Source organism: Dendrobates tinctorius, unplaced genomic scaffold (assembly GCF_039654945.1).
Source record: "Dendrobates tinctorius isolate UK_male_01 unplaced genomic scaffold, ASM3965494v1 ptg000267l, whole genome shotgun sequence".
NCBI lineage: Eukaryota > Metazoa > Chordata > Amphibia > Anura > Dendrobatidae > Dendrobates > Dendrobates tinctorius.
The window spans coordinates 532710-553749 of record NW_027361934.1 but is presented as its reverse complement, the minus strand read 5'-3'; the positions used below and the strand labels follow the sequence as shown (position 1 = coordinate 553749).

General features: G+C 44.2%; 1 protein-coding gene across 3 annotated transcripts in view; it reads right to left on the bottom strand.

The window, feature by feature from the left end:
- The window catches only part of GRID2IP (Grid2 interacting protein), an 89070-nt gene that overhangs the window by 41460 nt on the left and 26570 nt on the right, over nt 1-21040 (bottom strand). For 2 of the 3 annotated variants that reach the window (XM_073559265.1, XM_073559263.1), the window contains exon 3: nt 11130-11284. In XM_073559265.1, the coding sequence (XP_073415366.1) occupies nt 11130-11284 (155 nt within the window). Of the gene's footprint in view, nt 1-4640; nt 4790-11129; nt 11285-21040 lie in introns of those variants that run through there. The other variant, XM_073559267.1, reaches the window with a different exon arrangement.

Below are 21040 nucleotides of genomic sequence, written 5' to 3'. Positions count from 1 at the left end.
AATATTGTGTCTGTTGGCCAAATTCCCACTTACCGATGGCTCACATGGAGCAATTTTGCTGGGGACATATGATAAATTGTGAGGCAAAATATTAGGGGGGTGCAGTCGCCCTCTGGCCCTGGAGCCAAGGGGGGCCCAAAACGTCCCTTTAGTTCATTGCAAAAAAAAGTGGTGATTTCCTATTAAGCCCATCCACTGGACGGGGCCTTATGGGAGTCCAAAAATGGTGACGATGGGGCCCCTGGCTGACATGGTAACCTATTTAGCGCCCCTGGGCGCCCAGGCCGATCTCCCAAAGAGTGGCATCTAAATGGTTAAACATCATCCGCCATAGGACGCCCTATTACGTCCTACATCCTGCGATGGTCGGAGATCTTGGCGTCGGGCCCACGCGTTTTCAGCTTCACCACATTCAGTGCTAGCGAGTGCTGCGGCCCCTACAGATGACTGATCAGCGAGGCTGACTGGTAGTTGTAGTTCCTCCAGTGTCTGGCCTAGATCCCTGCAGAAGCCGACATAGCGAGATATACAGTACATGCCAAATATGGCGGTATAATCCCCACAGATTATAGGTTACCAGATGATGTATGACCCGCGTGGATCAGGAACAAGCTCAGACAGAGGGTGTTAATGAACATCACACCGATATCAGCGGCGCCAACCGCCTTAAAGGGCCAGACAGGAGTTTATGTGCACATTATATATACTTTTTCCCATCCACATAGCCTTATACGTCTTTAATTTTGAATAACACCATTCATTTGGGAACAGATAGAATGAGACAGGAAAAGTGAAAATTCACCAGTGGCAGAATCAGGTGACCAGCTGCACAATATGCTCCAGAATACAATGGCAATCAGGCAAAAAAAAAAAAGAGACCAAAAATCTATTGCAAAACTAAAGTAATAAAATTCTGATTGCCTGCAGTCACCACTAGGGGGAGCTCACTGCATACTGCGTTATTATTGAAACCTGTTGATAAACAGTGTGCGATGAGCTCCATCTAGTGGTGACAGCAGGTGTTTGATCACTTTTCATTCTGCATATGTCTGTCTGTGCAGGGGATTTGGAGCTCTGACTGCTATAAATATAGATTGCAAAATTAATCAGCACGGAATTTTAGATGGCTTTAGATTAAAAAAAAATGTAGGAATGCAAAGTCGCTTAACTCGAACACAGAAGCCCTAAACCTCTTAAGTGTCCATAGATATGATATCAAAGCAGAAAGAAATGGCAGATTCTGCAACAAAAACTGGTAGATGATTTAATGTATAAACCCGTCAGGATCAGCAGGGGTTAATATTACCCAAGTGCCATATGGATTATCTTCCCCAATCTGCTGAGGCGGGGGGGGGGGCGCTTATACTTTGGCTTTTGCTGAATCTGTGACTTCCAGGCGAGTCACTTGGCAGTGTGGTACTGAAAAGGTTAAGTGACAAGCGCGCAGTGATGAGTCCCCAGGACCGGCATCCACAGACGCCCCACAAAACGCCAGCACAGTACTACTGGAGAAGGAAACGTAGAAACCATCAGCGAGCGCGGCGATGGTGGAGACACGACAGGGCAAATGTCTGCAGGTGGTGAACGAGCGAGAAGAGGAAAGAGAACATCGCAGACACTGAAACTGTCATCTATATATTATCTATTATCTATTTAGCTATTATCTATATATTATCTATCAATCTATCTATATCTACCTATTATCTATCTATCATCTATCTATAAAAGTGCTGAGTGAGTGGGAGAGAGCTGCCACACACACTCAGCAATTTTCTTTCTCTCTCTTTGATAACTACCTATAAATATAATGAAAGAATGAAAGAGATGATAGATTATTATTATTATAACAGATAGATAATAGACAGATAGATAGATAATAGATAGATAGAGAGATAGATAATAGATGGATAATAGATAGATAATGGATTAGATAGATAGATAGATAATAGATGGATGATAGATAGATAGATGATAGATAATACATAGATAATGGATAATAGATAGATAGATAATAGATATAGATAATAAATAGATAGATAGATAATAGATATATAATAGATAGATAATGGATAATAGATAGATAGATAATAGATGGATAACAGATAGATGGGGATAATATTCACATATGGATTCATAGGCGATTACTGTTTCTCTCTGTTATCGGCACCTTGCGCGGCTGCAGGATGATGTTCCTTCTCCGTAGTAACCGGAGAATCCTTCTACACGCCATTTGTCAGGATTCTGACAATTAGGTAGAAAAAAAGGATAACACATAATAAAGGATGCGGGCGGCACGGTGGCTCAGTGGATAGTACTGCAGCCTTGCAGCGCTGGGGTCCTGGGTTCGAATCCCACCAAGGACAACATCTGCAAGGAGTTTGTATGTTCTCCCCGTGTTTGCGTGGGTTTCCTCCGGGCACTCCGGTTTCCTCCCACATTCTAAAGACATACTGATAGGGAATTTAGATTGTGAGCCCCATCGGGGACAGTGATGATGATGTGTGCAAAATGTAAAGCGCTGCGGAATATGTTAGCGCTATATAAAAAATAAAGATTTAAAGGATGGAAAAACACAAGCTGACTACAGAAAATAGCAGTGTAGTCTGGCGCCCCCTGGTGTATGAGAGGAAAATAAAAAAAAAAGCTCAGTAACACATAATCATTATAATAATGTATGTAGCCTATAAACCTATGCTTAAAAAATTGGATCTATGATGCTTTGCAGCTAACACATGAGCTAGGAAATCTAAGCTTGTAAACACAGGCCGTGTTCTCGTGCATTTCCCCCTTTCCCCTTTAGGGCACTGAGCTTATACTAATCCTACTAAATTTTTACAGTGGTTGAAGCTCAGTTTTTTTCTGATACATAAAATCCTCTGTAATTGTAGAGGGCGCTAACTGCAGTCTGTGAGCTCACTCACACAATGTGCAATGAGCTCCATCTAGTGGTGACTGCAGGTAGTGAGAATTTTCCCATTTAGCTATTTGTCTGTGCAGAGGATCTGGAGCTGTGTGTCAGGAAGATATAGCGACGGGCGTTCACGGTAAGGCTGTATCGTCTTAATGTTTCCAGGGCGAGACCATGGAATAGAATATATTAGGAGAGTAGGTTAATGTGATACAAAAAGAGAAATAAATGTTAAAAGTTCTTGCCACGGGCGCGTTTATCCGGACGCATCTGTGTGCCTTCATTAAAATGCCCGCGTTCCCCTATTATCCGCATCGAGGACTCGCTTTTTCCGTGATTTGTGCTCTACATAGCCACATGGGCAGAAATGGGGTCATTATAGATGAACCTGCTGGAAAGTAGCAGCAAAGACGGGGAACATTTCTGTAAACTTTCCCGTGTCTTAGAGATTGCATCTACGGCTGGAAGGAGATAGGTAGGATCAGAAGAAAATGTGTGCTTCATATTATAAACAGCGCCCCACCTCTCCACAGGCTTAATGTGGTATTACAACGCAAGTCGTATTGACTTCTATGGAACTGCAATACCAGACAAAACCAGAAATCAGGAGGTGGAGCTGTTGCCATGTTTTTGAAGCCCTTTAAAAGGAACTGTCATCATATCAGAGGCCCTGAGGGTAAATTCAGGAGTAATGAGTAATTTTAACAAAAAAAAAAAATAGCAACAAAATGTCCAAATGTTTGGAAATATCCATAAAAAAAATCAGCAGGTGCTTCTATAAATGCACTGATTGGTCAAAAAGGACAACACGGCTCTGAAAGGTGCAGCAGATTCCCCCCTGTGTCCCCCCGCCGGGGTAATCACAGCCTCCTAATATACAACCAAGGCCCAAAGCATCAGGAGAGATAGATAGATAGATAGATAGATAGATAGATAGATAGATAGATAGATAGATAGACGATATATTAATAGATAGATAGACGATATATAGATAGATAATAGATAGATAGATAATAGATATATGATAGATAATAGACAGAGAGATAGATAATAGACAGATAGAGAATAGATAGCTAGCTAGATAGATAGATAATAGATAGATGATAGATAATAGATAGAGAGATAGCTAGATAATAGATAGACAATATATTAATAGATAATAGATAGATAGATAGATAGACGATATATAGATAGATGATAGATAATAGATATATAGATAGATAATAGATATAAATATAGAGATAGATAGATAATAGATAGATAGATAAACAATATATAGATAGATGTAGATAAGCAGACCAATAGAGCATCTTTATGGGGAAACCCTGGCACAGTGCCCGCATCCTCCACCTTTTGTGACAGTGTGTGGTGTGACAGACACCGTCCTCCGCAGACTTATCGCAGGTGATTGATATTGATCACGGTTACACTAGTGACAGATGAGGACCGGACACTGAGCGATCACACAGATCTCACGCTAGGCTGATGACAGACAGAGATGACATTACACCAATATATATATATATATATTTATACGCATTTTCTGTTCTCATGACTACAGATCTCTGGTCCCTCCCGCTGCAGCTTCTCCCTGTGGTTACTGCCCCATTCCCCGGCACACAGCTGCATCCTCACTTCCATGCCCCCTATATGATGCCCCTCTTGTCCCGGGAGCTGACACTCCATCCCTGCGGATAGTGATGAGCCTGTAGGGGGATATTGGTGGACTCACCCCCAGCAGCTCATCCTGACCCCGGGGTAACCATCCTCCTGTGGGTGGTCGGTGCTGCCGCTGCCCCTCTCCTCAGCCTCCTGCAGAGATGACTGAGCCTCCTCCAGTGAGGGCTGCGCTGCTCCTCTCTGCTCTGTGAGGAGGGGGAGAGGCGGTGCTGCTTCTCACTACTCCAACCAGTCTCCAGGCGTCTTAATGGGGGGTATCAAATCCCACCAGGAGGATCCAGAATCCCCAAATCCTGGAAGACGGAGGCTGCAGAGTACCGCGGCGGCGAGATCAGCCCTACAAGTGCAGGCAAAGTCTGAAGACCCCCGAGCTCCTCCTGCAGGGGAGTGGGGGAAGGGAGGTGACACCTGTGCGGGGCAGAGTGCTGAAGGAGAATGTTGGTTGTCATTTTTAAGGTTAATTTAAGTGACGAGATAAATGGGAGAAGAGGAAGAGAGGAGGAGAGGAGAAGTGGAGAGAAGAAAAAGGAGAGAAGAGGAGGAGAGAAGAGGAGGAGAGAAGAGGAGGAGAGAAGAGGAGGAGAGAAGAGGAGGAGAGAAGAGGAGGAGAGAAGAGGAGGAGAGAAGAGGAGGAGAGAAGAGGAGGAGAGAAGAGGAGGAGAGAAGAGGAGGAGAGAAGAGGAGAAGAGGAAGAGAGAAGAGGAGAAGAGGAAGAGAGAAGAGGAGGAGAGGAGAAGAAGTGGAGAGGAGAGGAGGAGAGGAGAAGAAGAGAGGAGGAGAGGAGAAGTGGAGAGAAGAGGAGGAGAGTAGAATTGGAGAGGAGGAGGGGAGGAGAGGAGAAGAGGAGGAGATGAGAAGAGGAGGAGGACAGAAGAGGAGGAGAAGAGAAGAAGTGGAGAGGAGAGGAGAAGAGGCAGAGAGGAGAAGAGGAGGAGAGAAGAGGCAGAGAGGAGAAGAGGAGGAGAAGAGGAGAGGAAAAGAGATGAGGAGAGGAGAAGAGGAGGAGAGGAGAAGAGGAGACGAAGAGGAGTGTAGGAGAGGAGAGAATGAAGAGGCAGAGAGGAGAAGAGCAGGAGAGGAGAAGAGAAGAGGAGGAGAGGAGAAGAGAAGAGGAGGAGAGGAGAAGAGAAGAGGATGAGAGGAGAAGAAGAGAGGTGGAGGAGAGGAGAAGAGGAGGAGAGGAGAAGAGGAGACGAAGAGGAGTGTAGGAGAGGAGAGAATGAAGAGGCAGAGAGGAGAAAAGGAGAAGAGCAGGAGAGGAGAAGAGAAGAGGAGAAGAGAAGGAGAGAAGAGGAGGAGAGAAGAGGAGGAGAGAAGAGGAGGAGAGAAGAGGAGGAGAAAAGAGGAGGAGAAAAGAGGAGGAGAAAAGAGGAGGAGAAAAGAGGAGGAGAGAAGAGGAGGATAGAAGAGGAGGAGAGGAGGAGAGGAGAGGAGGAGAGGAGAGGAGGAGAGGAGAAGAGGAGGAGAGGAGAAAAGGAGAAGAGGAGAAGAGAGGAGAAGAGGAGAAGAGGAGATGAGAGGAGAAGAGGAAGAGAGGAGAAGAGGAGAAGAGGAGGAGTGGAAGAGAAGAGGAGGAGAGGTGGAGAGGAGAAGAGGCGGAGAAGAGAAGAGGCGGAGAAGAGAAGAGGCGGAGAAGAGAAGAGGCGGAGAAGAGGAGGAGAGAAGAGGAGGAGAGAAGAGAAGAGGAGGAGAGAAGGAGAGGAGGAGAGGAGAAGAGGAGGGCCAGGGGATATATTGCTTCACAAACAGCTAAAAAGGGTCAGAGAAAAATGATGCAGTGAAGGCCGGACGTCCGCACAGAAATCCCAGGACACTCCGAAAAAGTAGGCAATGTATTGTCCTGTCTGTAAAAAAAAATAAGATTCTTTTGACTGTAATCATCATCAGTGACTGCGATGTCTGACATCAGAGTGATGGGCTGTGGACTGATGTGTCTGTAACATAGATTGTCTGTCTGATTTTTTGATAAGGTGTCAAGAAAAAAATAAAAAATCAAGTTGGCAAATCTACGCAAAGCTCCGACACACCGACACTGCCATATCTAATAAATACAGCTCTGGCAAAAATTAAGAGACCACTGCAAAGTGTTCAGTTTCTCTGATTTTTCTCTTTATATTTTTGCGTTCGTTAAATGTAAATTGCTCTTTTATTCTATAAACTACTGACAATGTCTCCGAATTTCCAAGCAATAAATTTTGTATTTATTTTCAGAAAATGAGAAATGGTCAAAAGAACAAAAAAAAAATGCAGAGTGCTTGCAGACCTCAAATAATGCTAAGAAAACAAGTTCATAATCATTTAGAAAGAATAATACTAAAGAGTTCAGAAATCAATATTTTGTGGAATATCCATGATTTTTAATCCCAGCTTTCCTGCGTCTTGGCTGCTTTCCACCAGTCTTTCACACGGCTTTTGGGTGACCTTATGCCACTCCTGGTACACAAATGTCAGCAGTTCTTCTTTGTCTGATGGCTTGTGACTCTTCATCTTCCTCTAGATTACATTCCAGAGGTTTTCAGTGGGGTTCAGGTCTGGATATCGGGCGGCCATGACAGGGATTTGATGTGGTGGTCCTTCATCCACACATTGATTGACCTAGCTGTGTGGCATGGCGCATTGTCCTCAGAGTTGGGGAACATTGCCTGAGCAAAAGGAATCAACTGTTTTTCCAGGATAACCATGTATGCGGCTTGATTCATACGTCCTTCACAAAGATTAACCTGCCCAATTCTAGAAGCATCCCCAGATCATCACCGATCCTCCACCACATTTCACAGTGGGTGGAAGACACTGTGGCTTGTACGCCTCTCCAGGTCTCCATCTAACCATTAGACGACCAGGAGTTGGGCAAAGCTGAAAATTAGACTCATCACAGATTACCTTACTCCAGTCCTCTATGGTACAATCCTTATGGTCTTTGGCAATCTTCAGCCTGGCTCTCCTTTGCTTCTCATTGATAAAAGGCTTTTTTCTAGCTTTACATGACTTGAGCCCTGCATCTAGGAGCCTGTTACGAACTCTTCTTGCCGTGCACTTCACCCCAGCTGCCATTTGTCATTCCTTTTGTCGGTCACTTGATGTCATCCTGCAGTTGCTGAGTGACATTCGAATAAGATGACGGTCATCCCGGTCAGTGGAGAGTCGTTTTCGCCCTCTGCTGGTCTGTAGCTTTGTTGTCCCCAATATCTGCTGCTTGACCTTGCTGTAATGGACTGCCATCTTAGAAATTTTAAGGATGGAGGCAACATGACGCTCACAGTATCCCTCTGCTAGTAAAGCCAGAATTGAGCCCTTCTCTTCCTCACTCAGCACTTTTCTTTTCAACTCCTTTGGCATGGTTAAAAGTTATTTTTTCATTCCTATTACTTTTGGGATATTACTAGCGCTTGTTTTGCCATCCAGCTTGTCCTATTGCGAGAGGATTGTGAACACCACCGCAGGGCTTTTTATACTTTCCTTCGTTAAATAAGATTTGGTTCAGGTGATCACCTAATCAGAAGCACAGTAAGTAGAATGAGGAGCACTCTGGTTGGAATTCACCTGACACTGGAATGGAATGGCTGTCAGACATGGAGAGAAGCGGATTTTTATAAAAAAGGGAAGTGGTCTCTTAATTTTAGCCAGAGCTGTATGTACAGCACAGGAGACCCCCGACACCGAGACCCTGAGAGAGGGGTTATGTATCCATCATAGATGATGAGGCCTGTAATCACTGATCTATTATCTCTCTATCTATTATCATCCATCCCCTTTGGCTATTTGCCCCGGTCCCTGTTTCCCCCTTCTTCACCATGCTTCCTGCTATTATTGGTCCCCAAATAATGGAAAGACAAGCGGATGTTTTCCCAATGGCCGGCCGGACTTGGCACAGGACTAGCGGCCACACAGTTTTCCTATGATTTAACCCTTCCAGAGTCACCTATCTAATATTCCTGATCATGTTATTGCTGACCACGGAGCTTCTTGGCACGGGGGCACCGCTGGGCCGGGCACCACCCATGGGCCGCTAATACTATGGGGCCTTCAAAAGCAATTCATTTGTAGAGATTAGCTGTAAATCTGGGGGCTTAGCCTTTCATTTGCATTAACCCTTTGCCGTGTGAACAATAGTAAACTACCAGAGACAAGAGATTAGGAGGAGACCAGCTGCTGCCCCCCTCCTGCGGCGGCGGTGGCGGCTCTCCTAAGCATTAATGCACGGCCCTGTTCACATTCTCTATTTTTATAGCTGGGCCACAGGGGAGCCCGGGTTCATAACTACAACGCTATATTTATCTGTACAAACCTCCGTCTTCTGAAACATTTACTAGTGAAGCCATAGAGAAAGTGAGAGATTTCAGCAGCTCATCTCAGATTTGAGTCTATAACCAGAAGATGAATTAACACAGAGGGTCACTGCTTCCGAAAAGAACCGTCAACCTTAGAGGGAATACATCGCTTGCCATAAATATATTTTTCACTTTACCTGATATAAATCCCGCTGTTCTCCTGAATCCGGCGATGTTTTTCTTGTGTTCCTGCGCCTCTCCATTCTTGAGCTACGGCCCCCTTTTCCCTGTACATAAATCTAGTCTTGTTAGCCAAATGGGCGTGGTCTTCAACTTTTCACTCAAGGCATTTTAGGTTATATCTCAGGAACAGAGAGGAGTAGGAACAAAAGAAGAACATCGCCGGATTCAGAAGAACAATGACATTTAGACAAAAAAATAATAATTACATATTTATGCCCCATGACAGGCCCCCTTAAAAGGTCATTTCCACTTGATCACTAAGGTCTTGAGTTGTTGCATTTGGTTAAATTTTAAGAAACTGCACCACATACAGTAGTTGGGAACTTTGGGTGACAAACAAAATGGCCAACAATAGGACTCTCGAGAAGGGTTTTCCAGATTCCTGAAAGGGAAATATGATATTCAGAAATCTGCCAAAACTGAGTGACTTACCAACATGTACAATGAAAAATATGAAATATTCAAGCCTAGTTCCTAGCTAGCCCTGAAAATGTTTAGGAACACACCAAAAAAAACACTTTGAGGTGAGATGTTGCTAAGACCCACTCTTTTTCCTGAGAGCAAGTGTTGAAATTCCCTACAGCACTCTCGCAGGCGAAAGGAAGTATTACATGCTTGTCATTGAAATCAGTGGTTACACAGACAGGCTAGGTTCTCCAGAGAGAGAGACAATCTTTCTAGCCGCCTGCCACTTTACGTAACAGTAACAGAGCCTCTGAGGAACATTGAAAAATAGATTAGAAAAAGACAACGCAATGGAAGTATGGGTGGACTATATTGTCAGCTGCCAGAGTGGGAGGGAGACTGATTCTATTGTCAGTTAACAAAGGGACAAGGAGACTGATTCTGATTGCTAGCTGCCAGAAGGGAAGGGAGACTGATTCTGATTGTCAGCTGCCAGAGGGGACTGATTCTGATTGTTAGCTACCAGAGGAGGAAGTAGACTGATTCTGATTGTCAGATGTCAGAGGGGAAAGGAAACTGATTCTAATTTTCAGCTGCCAGAGGGAGAAGGAGACCGATTCTGATTGTCAGATGCCAGAGGGGAGAGGAAACTGATTCTGATGGTCGGCTACCAGAGGAGAACGGAGACTAATTCTGATTTTCAGTTGACAGAGGGGAAAATAGACTAATTCTGATTGTCAGATGCCAGAGGGGGAAGGAAACTGATCCTGATTGTCAGCTGCAAGAGGGGGAAGGAGACTGATTCTGTGCAGCAGCACCAAGGGGGACACATGGAAGAAAATAAATGGTGACAGTTTTAGTTTTTATACTAAAACCATTGTAAATTAACAGCTTTTATAGAATTTTATTATAACATTGTAACAAGTATGCATGTGGGCGACCTATGACTTCAGCATTCATTTCTTAAATCGCTCTATGCTTCGGGCAGCAAGGCCAATTTTTCCGTTAGACAGTTTTTGATAAAGGAGGCTCGTCATGCCCAGAGGGACTGGCTCACTTAGTAATCTTGAGCTATATCTACCCGGTCTGCATACGGACGGCAATCAGGTCACATCTCTCATCGGAAATACAGATTCCACGGGATCCATTTATCTAGACGGTAAGTGTAAAAACTTGAAGGGGTTAAACAGCTCCGCCTGACAACGGTAGGATGCCGCATGTACTGACCGCATTTGCGAGAACTTTCCTTTCTGCACTTTCCGCCTAAAGCATCTGTCTCAGCTTTGCTATTTGAGGATTTGTGAATTACAATCCCGTGATCAACAAGAGACCAAAATAGAACAAGGAAAAAGCAAAGAAAAAATCTTCCGCGTTACCCGGTGGTGAAGGGAAGGATGTAGAACATGGACATGTATAACCTGAGTCTTCCAGGTCTATCCTTAAAGGGTTAGATAAAAAAAATAGCTGCTTTCATTCAAAAACGCTGCCACACTTATCCACAGGTAGTTTTTGGTATTACAGCTAAGCCCTATCCAAAATAAAGAGCATTCTTTAAATTTTGCACAACATCCATGAACCGCTGGCGCCATTTTGTAGACACTTAATGCACCGAGGGAGGATATTACCTGATGTTGTCGATCAGCCGGTGCTGAGACTCCTCTGTCAGTATCATGGGCAGCATATAAGCCAGACGATCCACTTTCCTCTCCTGGGCGTACTGCTTCAACAGAGCAAAGACCTTCTCCTTCAAGGCCGGCTGCTCTCCCAAGACCTCATCAAGCTGTAACGAAAATGCCAGAGGACAAAATGGCAAAAAACATAAAACAAGGAAATATCAGAAAAACACTCTGTATGCGTAGTATATACTCTTCAGGGTGCAACGCTCTGACATGGCCAGCAGCAAAATGTAATATAACGTCGTCCTCCGACATGTCAATCATTCACTGCAACAAACGTGGGCTCATCTGATGACCAATGCAATCATTAACAAAACGGAAAATCACTTTATTTACCCAAAATGGAGCTTTCAAACCCACCAAACTTCACTCCACAAGATCGTCCACTAGGTGCCACATTTCTGTGTAATTTCCTGTCCACTGCCTGTTGTCAAGTGTAATCCATCTCCGGCAGCAAAGATGCTGAGACAGATTATAGGAAGTAGTCAATAGCGTAACTACTGGGGGGGAAAGACGGTGTGGTTGCCTCAGGCTCCTTGCACAGAGGGGCCCACCCGGAGCTACTGCCACTGTTAACTATATCAGCGAGCACAGTGCGGCAATATAGTTAAGCTCTGCGGTAGTGCAGGGAGACATGATGTCCCTGCACTACTGCTTTTCTGTAGCCTGCAGGTCGCTGTCAGCCGACGATCTACAGAACAGCAAGTGATGTGTTGGTGGAAGAATAGGACTTCAGAGTCCCCGTGCAGTGACGTCATCGCGCCAGGACTCTGATGTCCTGTACGTGTAGTGACGGCACATTGATGTCTGCCCGCATTTTGCTGGTGGACTCATCAGGATCCTGGATTAGGTGAGTATATGATGTTGAAAAGTTGATTGAAAATTTGTGGTGGGACTGTGGGGGCATCAGAAAGTATGGGGGCCATTATACAGCGCAGAAGCTAATACGGGGGCCATTATACAGCGTGGGAACAAATATGGGGCCATTAGGCAGCATGGGAGCTAATGCGGGGGATATTATATAGTGTGGGAACTAATATGGGGCCATTATACAGCTTGGGGGTTAATGTAGTGGCCATTATACAGCTTGGGGGTTAATGTGGGGGCCATTATACAGCGTGGGGGTTAATGTGGGGGCCATTACACAGTATGGGAGCTAATGGGGGGCTATTATATAGCATGGGAGTTAATGTGGGGTCTATTATAGACCATGAGAGATAAAACAGGGGCCATTATACAATTTGAAGGCTACCGCGGGGGGCATCATACTGTGTGAGGGCCTTTATACAGTGTGGGAGCTACTGGGGGGGCTGTCATAACCTGTGTGTGCTATTATACTGTGTGGGGATGTTTACACAGTGTGAGACTACTGGGGGTGTCAAACTGTACAGTCTACTTTGTGGGACATTATACTGTGTGGGGGCTACTATGGGGACCATTAAAGAGTGTGAAGGCTACTGTGAGGGCACAGAGGAGGCGCTATTACTATGTAAGGGGCACAGAGAGGAATTATTACTATGTAAGGGGCACAGTGGTGGCATTATTACTATGTAAGGGGCACAGTGGTGACATTATTACTATGTAAGGGGCACAGAGAGGCATTATTACTATGTAAGGGGCACAGAGGAGGCATTATTACTATGTAAGGGGCACAGTGGGGGCACTATTACTATGTAAGGGGCACAGAGAGGCCTTATTACTATGTAAGGGGCACAGTGGGGGCATTATTACTATGTAAGGGGCAAAGTGGTGGCATTATTACTATATAAGGGGCACAGAGGAGGCGCTATTACTATGTAAGGGGCACAGTGGTGGCATTATTACTATGTAAGGGGCACAGAGAGGCCTTATTACTATGTAAGGGGCACAGTGGGGGCACTATTACTATGTAAGGGGCACAGAGAGGCCTTATTACTATGTAAGGGGCACAGTGGGGGCATTATTACTATGTAAGGGGCAAAGTGGTGGCATTATTACTATATAAGGGGCACAGAGGAGGCGCTATTACTATGTAAGGGGCACAGTGGTGGCATTATTACTATGTAAGGGGCACAGAGAGGCATTATTACTATGTAAGGGGCACAGAGGAGGCGCTATTACTATGTAAGGGGCACAGAGGAGGCATTATTACTATGTAAGGGGCACAGTGCGGGCATTATTACTATGTAAGGGGCACAGTGCGGGCATTATTACTATGTAAGGGGCACAGTGCGGGCATTATTACTATGTAAGGGGCACAGAGAGGCATTATTACTATGCAAGGGGCACAGTGGTGGCATTATTACTATGTAAGGGGCACAGAGGAGGCATTATTACTATGTAAGGGGCACAGTGGTGGCATTATTACTATGTAAGGGGCACAGAGAGGCCTTATTACTATGTAAGGGGCACAGTGGGGGCACTATTACTATGTAAGGGGAACAGAGAGGCATTATTAGTATGTAAGGGGCACAGAGGAGGCATTATTACTATGTAAGGGGAACAGTGGTTGCATTATTACTATGTAAGGGGCACAGTTCGGGCATTATTACTATGTAAGGGGAACAGAGGAGGCATTATTACTATGTAAGGGGCACAGAGAGGCATTATTACTATGTAAGGGGCACAGAGAGGCATTATTACTATGTAAGGGGCACAGTGGTGGCATTATTACTATGTAAGGAGCACAGTGGTGGCATTATTACTATGTAAGGGGCACAGAGGGGCATTATTACTATGTAAGGGGCACAGAGAGGCCTTATTACTATGTAAGGGGCACAGTGGGGGCACTATTACTATGTAAGGGGCACAGAGAGGCCTTCTTACTATGTAAGGGGCACAGAGAGGCCTTATTACTATGTAAGGGGCACAGTGGGGGCATTATTACTATATAAGGGGCACAGTGGTGGCATTATTACTATGTAAGGGGCACAGTGGTGGCATTATTACTATGTAAGGGGCACAGTGGTGGCATTATTACTATGTAAGGGGCACAGTGGTGGCATTATTACTATGTAAGGGGCACAGTGGTGGCATTATTACTATGTAAGGGGCACAGTGGTGGCATTATTACTATGTAAGGGGCACAGTGGTGGCATTATTACTATGTAAGGGGCACAGTGGTGGCATTATTACTATGTAAGGGGCACAGTGGTGGCATTATTACTATGTAAGAGGCACAGAGAGGCCTTATTACTATGTAAGGGGCACATTGGGGGCACTATTACTATGTAAGGGGCACAGAGAGGCATTATTACTATGTAAAGGGCACAGTGGTGGCATTATTACTATGTAAGGGGTACAGAGAGGCATTATTACTATGTAAGGGGCACAGTGGTGGCATTATTACTATGTAAGGGGCACAGTGGTGGCATTATTACTATGTAAGGGGCACAGTGGTGGCATTATTACTATGTAAGGGGCACAGAGGAGGCATTATTACTATGTAAGGGGCACAGTGGTGGCATTATTACTATGTAAGGGGCACAGAGAGGCATTATTACTATGTAAGGGGCACAGAGAGGCATTATTACTATGTAAGGGGCACAGTGGGGGCATTATTACTATGTAAGGGGCACAGTGGTGACATTATTACTATGTAAGGGGCACAGAGAGGCATTATTACTATGTAAAGGGCACAGTGGTGGCATTATTACTATGTAAGGGGTACAGAGAGGCATTATTACTATGTAAGGGGCACAGTGGTGGCATTATTACTATGTAAGGGGCACAGTGGTGGCATTATTACTATGTAAGGGGCACAGTGGTGGCATTATTACTATGTAAGGGGCACAGTGGTGGCATTATTACTATGTAAGGGGCACAGAGAGGCATTATTACTATGTAAGGGGCACAGTGGTGGCATTATTACTATGTAAGAATCATAGAATCATAGAATCATAGAATCGTAGAGTTGGAAGGGACCTCCTGGGCCATCTGGTCCAACCCCCTGCTCAAAGCAGGATTCGCTAAATCATCCCAGTTAGATGTCTGTCCAGCCTCTGTTTGAAGACTTCCATTGAAGGAGAACTCACCACTTCTCGTGGCAGCCTGTTCCACTCATTGATCACTCTAACTGTCAAAAAGTTTTTTCTAATATCTAATCTGTGTCTCCTCCCATTCAGCTTCATCCCATTGCTTCTAGTCTTTCCTTGTGCAAATGAGAATAAAGTTGATCCTTCTACAATGTGACAGCCCTTTAGATATTTGTAGACAGCTATTAAGTCTCCTCTCAGTCTTCTCTTTTGCAAACTAAACATTCCCAAATCCTGCAACCTTTCCTCATAAGACAGGGTTTGCAGACCGGTCACCATTCTGGTCGCTCTTTTCTGAACTTGCTCCAGTTTGTTGATGTCTTTTTTAAAATGTGGTGCCCAAAATTGGACACAATATTCCAGATGAGGTCTGACCAAAGAGGAGTAGAGGGAAATAATTACTTCACGTGATCTAGACTGTATGCTTCTGTTAATACATCCTAGAATTGCATTTGCCTTTTTTGCTGCTGCATCACACTGTTGACTCATATTCAGTCTGTGATCTATTAGTATACCCAAGTCTTTTTCACATGTGCTGTCACTTAGCCCTATTCCTCCCATTCTATATATGCTTTTTTCATTTTTATTGCCCAGATGTAGTACTTTGCATTTCTCCCTGTTAAAAACCATTCTGTTAGTTGCTGCCCACTTCTCCAGTTTATTTAAATCTTTTTGAATCCTCTCTCTCTCTTCTCTAGTATTAGCTATCCCTCCTAGCTTTGTGTCATCAGCAAATTTAATCAGTTTACCCTCAATTCCTTCATCTAAATCGTTGATAAAGATGTTGAACAATACAGGGCCCAGGACAGAGCCCTGTGGTACCCCACTTGAGACATTCTTCCAACTGGATGTGCAGCCATTTACGACCACTCTTTGGGTCCGATCACTAAGCCAGTTATGAATCCACCTAACAGTTGCCTTGTCCATTCCATACTTAGTCATTTTTTCAATAAGGATTGTATGAGAGACTTTGTCAAATGCTTTGCTGAAGTCAAGATATACTATATCTACAGCATTTCCTTGATCCACCCAATCAGTAATACCATCATAGAAGGAAATTAAATTAGTCTGACATGACTTATTAGTTACAAACCCATGCTGACTCTGTTTAATCACTTCATTCTTATCCAGGTATTGACATACATGTTGTTTAATAATTTGTTCAAAGATCTTTCCTGGTATAGAAGTCAGACTCACCGGCCTATAGTTGCCTGGGTCCGCCTTCTTCCCCTTTTTGAAGATAGGAACAACATTTGCTCTTCTCCAGTCTTCTGGCACTTCTCCTGTTCTCCAAGAATTTTCAAAGATTATGGAGAGGGGTTCAAAAATTTCTTCTGCTATCTCCTTCAGTACTCTGGGGTGTAATTCATCTGGACCTGGAGACTTGAATACATTTAGGTTAGCTAAGTGTTTCCTCACTATCTTTCTGTTTATAGATATCCTGGATTCTTCTATTCCCTTAATAGGACAGTGAATAACAGTTGATGTTACATTTCCTTTCTGAGAGAAAACAGATGCAAAATAGGAATTTAAAAGTTCAGCCTTCTCAACATCCTGTCTTACCATTTCATCATTTTCATCCTGTAAAAATCCTATAGCATCTTTGACTTTTCTTTTACTTTTGACATATCCCCAAAATCCTTTATTATTGCTTTTGACATCTCTTGCAAGCCTCAATTCATTTTCAGCTTTAGATAATCTGATTTGTGCCTTGCAGGTTCTGCAGACAGCATTATATTCTTCTTTAGATATGCCTCCTTCTTTCCATTTTATAAACATTTTTTGCTTCCTTTTTAGCATGTGCTTAAGTTCTGTGTTCATCCATCCTGGTTTCCTTAAATGCTTCCTATTCTTCCCTCTTTTCGGAATTGTTAACAACTGTGCTTTGAGAATTTCATTTTTCAAGATTTCCCATCCTTCCTGGACATTTTTGTCTTTAAGGATATCCAGCCATTGGATCCCTGCAATTCTCTTTCTGAATCCCTTAAAATCTGCCTTTCTGAAATCTAACCTTGACGTCTGAGTCTTCACAGGTCTTCCGCCTCTAGTTATCCAAAATTCTAAAATAGCATGGTCGCTACCTCCTAGGGTCCCAGCCACTTTTACCTCCTCAACCATTTCCTCCCTGTTTATAAGGATTAGATCCAAGGTAGCAGTTCCCCTTGTTTTCTCCTTTACCTTTTGGAAGATAAAGTTGTCAGCAAGAGAGGATAAGAATTTCCTTGACCTGTTAGTTTTGCCTGAGAGAGATTCCCAACAAATGTCTGGATAGTTGAAATCTCCCATGACAACTATGTCATATTTTTTGGAGAACTTGGCCATTTGATGCATAAAGAGTTCATCCATATCTTCAGCTTGCACAGGCGGCCTGTAGTAAATGCCTACAATGGTGTCCTTTCCATTGTTCTGTCCTTGTATTCTTACCCAAACAGTTTCCACAGAACTCCCAGTCTCTGAAGCTTCAATCTCTGTGCAGATATACGCATTTCTAACATACAATGCGACACCCCCTCCTCGTTTATCAAGTCTGTTTCTTGCAAATAAGTTGTATCCTTCTAGTCTTGTATTCCAATCATGTGTATTGTCCCACCAAGTTTCAGTGATTCCAATGACATCATATTTCTTTTCCTGTGTTAGTAGTTCCAATTCTCCTTGTTTGTTGCCCATGCTTTGTGCATTAGTATAGAAACATTTTAGTTTGTGATTGGTTTCTCTTTCTCCAATATTTTTTTTAATTAGATTCTTTCGTCTTTGTTCTTCCTTTCCACTTCTAATAGCAGAGTTCTCAGTAGCATGTGTCAGGTGTATGGCTTTTTCTGGTCTTTTGCTTCCCTTCCCATGTTGTTCTAGTTTAAAGCTCTCCTTACAAGTGTAGCAAGGCGACTTCCAAATACCTGCTTTCCAGTCTTCGTAAGGTGCACCCCATCTCTAGCAAGTAGTCCATCGTATAAGTAGTTCACTCCGTGATCCAGAAATCCAAATCGTTGCTGACGGCACCATCGACGTAGCCAGTTGTTCACCTGCAGAATCTTATTCCACCTCCTTGTTCCATGGCCATCCACTGGGAGGATGGAAGAGAAGACCACCTGCGCTCCCAGTTCTTTCACTTTCTTGCCTAAGTCTTCAAAGTCTCTGCAGATGGTTTCCAGGTCGTTTCTTGCGGTGTCATTTGTCCCCACATGTAGTAGCAGGAATGGGTAGTCATCTGTAGGTCTGAAGAGTCCTGATATCCTGTCAGACACATCTTTAATTTTTGCACCTGGAAGACAGCACATTTCTCTTGAAGTTATATCCGGTCTGCAGATAGCGGCCTCTGTTCCTCTCAACAGGGAATCCCCCATGACCACCACTCTCCGTTTCTTCTTCACAACATTTTTCTTTCTCCATCCAGGAGGACTCTGAGGGCGTACAAGGTTGCTGTTTGTTGGCAAAGTCTTATCCTGATGTATTTCTTCATCGTTTTCCTGCGTGAGAGCCTGGTACTGGTTCCTGAGCAGTATGGGTGCTGACTGCCTCCTGATCCTCCTGCTTCTCTGGGTCACATGTCTCCATTCCTCTGTTTCTTCAGGTGCACTTCGAATTTCTTCTCTTTCTGTAACATGAAGAGATAATTCTGCTCTGTCCAAGAACTCTTCACCTTCCTTAATGATCTTCAACGTAGCTAACCTCTCTTCGAGATTTTGCAACTTTTCCTCCAACAGGGTCACAAGCTTGCATTTGTGGCATGTGAAGTTTGGCTTTTCCACTGGTAAATCTGTGAACATGTAGCAAGAAATGCAGCTCACCAAATGGCTCCTGGCCTCTTCCATCTTGAGATTTCTTAAAAAGATGAAAGATGAGCCAAAATTCGGTTTCTCCGATTTCCTCTTTTCAGCTGCAACGGCCAAAACCCAGTGATCGTTGAGCTCGCGGAGACTCTTCACTTATCCCAGAAGGCACTGGGAATATGCAAATGATCTCCTCAAGACTCTTCCCCTGGTTTCTCCGATTTCCTCTTTTCAGCTGCAACGGCCAAAACCCAGTGATCGTTGAGCTCGCGGAGACTCTTCACTTATCCCAGAAGGCACTGGGAATATGCAAATGATCTCCTCAAGACTCTTCCCCTGGTTTCTCCGATTTCCTCTTTTCAGCTGCAACGGCCAAAACCCAGTGATCGTTGAGCTCGCGGAGACTCTTCACTTATCCCAGAAGGCACTGGGAATATGCAAATGATCTCCTCAAGACTCTTCCCCTGGTTTCCCTGGTAAGGGGCACAGTGGTGACATTATTACTATGTAAGGGGCACAGAGAGGCATTATTACTATGTAAAGGGCACAGTGGTGGCATTATTACTATGTAAGGGGTACAGAGAGGCATTATTACTATGTAAGGGGCACAGAGAGGAATTATTACTATGTAAGGGGCACAGTGGGGGCATTATTACTATGTAAGGGGCACAGAGGAGGCATTATTACTATGTAAGGGGCACAGTGGTGGCATTATTACTATGTAAGGGGCACAGTGGTGGCATTATTACTATGTAAGGGGCACAGTGGGGGCATTATTACTATGTAAGGGGCACAGTGGGGGCATTATTACTATGTAAGGGGCACAGTGGGGGCATTATTACTATGTAAGGGGCACAGAGAGGCATTATTACTATGTAAGGGGTACAGAGAGGCATTATTACTATGTAAGGGGCACAGAGAGGCATTATTACTATGTAAGGGGCACAGAGAGGCATTATTACTATGTAAGGGGCACAGAGGAGGCATTATTACTATGTAAGGGGCACAGTGGTGGCATTATTACTATGTAAGGGGCACAGAGGAGGCATTATTACTATGTAAGGGGCACAGAGGAGGCATTATTACTATGTAAGGGGCACAGAGAGGAATTATTACTATGTAAGGGGCACAGTGGTGACATTATTACTATGTAAGGGGCACAGTGGTGACATTATTACTATGTAAGGGGCACAGTGGTGACATTATTACTATGTAAGGGGCACAGTGGTGGCATTATTACTATGTAAGGGGCACAGAGAGGCATTATTACTATGTAAGGGGCACAGAGAGGCATTATTACTATGTAAGGGGCACAGTGGGGGCATTATTACTATGTAAGGGGCACAGTGGGGGCATTATTACTATGTAAGGGGCACAGAGAGGCATTATTACTATGTAAAGGGCACAGTGGTGGCATTATTACTATGTAAGGGGTACAGAGAGGCATTATTACTATGTAAGGGGCACGGTGGTGGCATTATTACTATGTAAGGGGCACAGAGAGGAATTATTACTATGTAAGGGGCACAGTGGTGGCATTATTACTATATAAGGGGCACAGTGGTGGCATTATTACTATGTAAGGGGCACAGAGGAGGCGCTATTACTATGTAAGGGGCACAGAGAAGGCGCTATTACTATGTAAGGGGCACAGAGGAGGCGCTATTACTATGTAAGGGGCACAGTGGTGACATTATTACTATGTAAGGGGCACAGAGAGGCATTATTACTATGTAAGGAGCACAGAGGAGGCGCTATTACTATGTAAGGGGCACAGTGGTGACATTATTACTATGTAAGGGGCACAGAGGAGGCGCTATTACTATGTAAGGGGCACACAGGAGGCGCTATTACTATGTAAGGGGCACAGAGAGGAATTATTACTATGTAAGGGGCACAGAGGAGGCACTATTACTATGTAAGGGGCACAGTGGTGACATTATTACTATGTAAGGGGCACAGAGAGGCATTATTACTATGTAAGGGGCACAGAGGAGGCGCTATTACTATGTAAGGGGCACACAGGAGGCGCTATTACTATGTAAGGGGCACAGAGAGGAATTATTACTATGTAAGGGGC